At 39.1% G+C, this 4086-nt stretch overlaps 1 protein-coding gene across 1 annotated transcript; it reads left to right on the forward strand.

Annotated features, from left to right (window-relative positions):
- The first annotated feature begins 791 nt into the window (after positions 1–791).
- On the forward strand, positions 792–3801 carry KRT10 (keratin 10). The gene is made up of 6 exons (XM_012802904.1): positions 792–1376; positions 2197–2279; positions 2640–2796; positions 2883–3044; positions 3137–3262; positions 3580–3801. Exons 1-6 carry the CDS (start codon positions 792–794, stop codon positions 3799–3801), a joined length of 1335 nt encoding a protein of 444 aa, XP_012658358.1.
- The last annotated feature ends 285 nt before the right edge of the window (positions 3802–4086 follow it).

Below are 4086 nucleotides of genomic sequence, written 5' to 3' on the forward strand. Positions count from 1 at the left end.
ATAATCCGAGATGACATTATGGTTTCAGAATCCTGGATGTTAAAATAATGCCAATGTAAAATTAAGATTCCTCAATCATTACTCACTTCCAATTTTCTAGGCAAAATATCAATATGCAGCATTTTCTTTCTCCAGAGAAATTAAGATCCCCTTCCAACATACACACACACACATTGTCCTAAATCGTACTTTAATAGCTTTAACTTTTCTAAATGTGACAACTATTGAAAGTCACTAAGTTTTGGGCATACATAGTTTGCTTTCTTTTTGCTTGCCTAGAGTCTTCTACGAGATCCTTAATATACCATGATTCGGACAAAATTTATGCTATTTGATGTTCCAATTAATGAAAACTATTTAAAACATAAACTTGAAAAATCCTAACTATAAATTTATAGCTGAAACGTTTTTTCCCAAAACTTTGCAAACATTCTGTGCAATATGAATTGCTGCTGAGAAAAAATATGGATTTTAACAGTTGCTCAATGTTCTTCAAAGGGTAAAAAGCATACTAAAACATATGCCCATCTGAACTCCACCCATTTTCAATTTCAACATAGCAAACCTTCTGTTTGTTCTTTTGAGCAAATCCAAAACCATACATATTGGGATCGGTTATTACTGGAGATAATTTATGCAATCATCAGCCAAAGATGCTAAGTTGACAGAAAGAAAACCATCCCAGTAAGCAAACCCTAACACACGTGGGACACACCCTTCCACCAGTAAGAACATATAAAGGCTCGGTAGTGTCCTTGGTAGCAACACTCCCTGGGCTAAACAGCATCACCATGTCTGTTCGATATTCCTCAAGCAAGCAGTTCTCTTCCTCCCGCAGTGGAGGTGGGGGGGGAGGATCATGCCGAATTTCAAGCAGCAGAGGCTCCCTTGGTGGAGGCTTTAGCTCAGGGGGGTTCAGTGGCAGCTCTTTTAGCCGTGGGAGCTCTGGAGGGGGCTGCTTTGGGGGCTCAGGTGGCTATGGAGGATTAGGAGGCGGCTTTGGCGGAGGCGGCTTTGGTGGAGGCAGCTTTGGTGGAGGCAGCTTTGGTGGAGGCTATGGAAGCAGCAGCTTTTCTGGGGGCTTTGGAGGAGGTAGCTTTGGGGGAGGCAGCTTTGGGGGAGGCAGCTTTGGAGGAGGCTATGGTGGTGGATTTGGAGGAGATGGTGGCCTTCTCTCTGGAAATGAAAAAGTAACCATGCAGCATCTGAATGACCGCCTGGCCTCCTACTTGGACAAAGTTCGGGCTCTAGAAGAATCAAACTATGAGCTGGAAGGCAAAATCAAGGAATGGTATGAAAAGCATGGCAACTCAAACCAGGGACAGCCTCGTGACTACAGCAAATACTACCAAACCATTGACGACCTTAAAAATCAGGTAAGGAACATTTTAAAACCCAGCTTTCAATGTGTTTCTTATCTATGCAATCCAGATAGATGAATCTTAAGCACAAGGTGGGTGTTTGCTGTCTTTACCTATGCTACTTTCTTGCTTCCAAAAATAATCTAGTCTCATCAAAGGTAAATATTTGTGAAGGCATGATCATGGCCATCTTCTAGCATGTGTGCTGCTTATCTTCTAGGATGGCAGATTACTGATAACCTTTTGGATTTTAATGAACATATAATGAGTCCACAGTTAAAATATGCTAGATCATTTATAAATGCAGAAACTGAAAAAAACGAGTAAATAAATCATAACCAAATATTTCTCAAGCTGATAACAACTATTCAGTACCAACACTGCAAAAAACATAAATTCTCCAGTGTGAAAACTGGGATGCTTGTCTCTAGAGAACTTGTGAATTGTACCTCTTATGTACCAGCTCAGAGTACACATATTTAATTAGAAGTACATATAACAAGTTAAACAAGTACAAGAGTGAGTCAGCCAAAGGTTGGTAAAATACATGGAAATCACACAGTATAAAAGAGGGGAACACACACTTTCAGGAATACATCTATATAATTCTAGTTAATTTTTAGAAAGAGAAGACACAAAAACAGAAGAGTAAAGAAACTCTAAGAGCACAAATGATTCCAATTTAAGTATATGGGTAAGCCTGAAATATTTCATATTTAAAATAAAAAAAATTCTCCCAAGATTTTTAAGAGAACAACATAAAAACAGTTGATGCCACTATAAAAGCTATATCTACATCTGATCTCTTTTACAATAACTGTGCCTCTCCCTCCAGATCCTCAACCTAACAACTGACAATGCCAACATCCTGCTTCAGATCGACAATGCCAGGCTGGCAGCTGATGACTTCAGGATGAAGTAAGCTAAGTGAATGTGGTACAATACCATCACAACAAACACATCGGTTGTTTTTTTAACAATGACTTTAGATGCGTTTCCATTTTTCTGAATTCATCCAAAGTTAAGTAGTATCGGAGTTGCCTGAGAAATTTTCAATTTTAGTATTACCTTTATGGCAACATTAAAGGAAGAAAATACATTTTAAAGTAACCGCGACCCTTTCTTGCATTAAGCCATTAATATTCCTAAGTGAATTAGCATATGATAAAAGTTGCTATGATATGTGACCAACTCTATATTTGCTTTTTAAACAGTCTCTGCCCAGATACATCTCCCTTATAGAAGTTATATCCAGTATTTTTGTCATGCTTGTTTCAGGTATGAGAATGAGGTAGCCCTGCGCCAGAGTGTGGAGGCTGACATCAATGGCCTGCGCAGGGTGCTAGATGAGCTGACCTTGACCAAGGCTGACCTGGAGATGCAGATTGAAAGCCTGACTGAAGAGGTGGCCTACCTGAAGAAGAACCATGAGGAGGTGACACAAAAGTTATACATCTTCCAGCCAGCAAAGAGTTCATTGTGGTCATGTGTAGTCATTAAATCTTTCTGTTCTTTAAATAGGAAATGAAAAACCTTGGAAATGTTTCCACTGGTGATGTGAATGTTGAAATGAATGCTGCTCCAGGTGTTGATCTAACTCAACTTCTGAATAACATGAGAAACCAATATGAACAACTTGCTGAACAAAACCGCAAAGATGCTGAAGCCTGGTTCAATGAAAAGGTTAAGTTCATCTTCCTCTATAATGAAGCTCATAGAAGTTTTGTTATCATTTCAAAATTTTCTCATCTTTTTTCCTGATTTTAATATTCTAGAGCAAGGAACTGACCACAGAAATTGATAATAACATTGAACAAATGTCCAGCCATAAATCTGAGATCACTGAATTGAGACGTAATGTTCAAGGTCTGGAGATAGAACTACAGTCCCAACTGGCCCTGGTATGTTAACTCTCATGAAATGACTTCAACTTTACCATACCAAGTTTCATGCTCATGTAAAATTATTTGATGCAAGAAAAAAAATGCAAAGTTGGGAGTAAGAAAGAAAAAAAAACTGAAGATATATGTTCGTGAAGGAAAGTACTATTAGTATTGATCTAAAGCTACTGAAATTAAAATGCTGCCATTAAACATAAAACACAAATTCTATTCATTGTTTATTCTTCCACACGATGTCTTATTAAATAATTAAATAGGCTTCACTCTACTCAATTGAACAATGAGGTCACTAAGCCACAATAAAATCCTCTTTTCAGAAACAATCGCTGGAAGCCTCCTTGGCAGAAACAGAAGGTCGCTACTGTGTGCAGCTCTCACAGATTCAGAGCCAGATCTCTTCCCTGGAGGAACAGTTGCAACAGATTAGAGCCGAAACCGAGTGTCAGAATTCGGAGTATCAGCAACTCCTGGATATTAAGATCCGACTGGAGAATGAGATTCAAACCTACCGCAGCCTGCTAGAAGGAGAAGGAAGGTAAATCTGAAAACTGAAGAATTACCCCAATGACTTTTATCTCAGTGTTCTACATAGGAAGGAAACCCCAAGGAAACGCTAGAGAATGGGAGGAAACGGGGAGAAGGGAGAGGGCAGGTACAGAAAAAGGAATGTGCAACCGCAGCCTCGCTTTCTCACGAATTTGGCCCGAAAATGATTCTTAGGGTTGCGTGTATTTAAAATTGTTTTTAAAGGACGGGTTTTAAAATGCACGCTGCGCACTACTGCATTTTCTCAAAACATGTTTTGCTGAAGTAGCAATAACCTA

The sequence above is a fragment of the Otolemur garnettii genome, unplaced genomic scaffold, assembly GCF_000181295.1.
Source record: "Otolemur garnettii isolate 467f Iridium unplaced genomic scaffold, OtoGar3 scaffold00018, whole genome shotgun sequence".
NCBI classification, from domain to species: domain Eukaryota; kingdom Metazoa; phylum Chordata; class Mammalia; order Primates; family Galagidae; genus Otolemur; species Otolemur garnettii.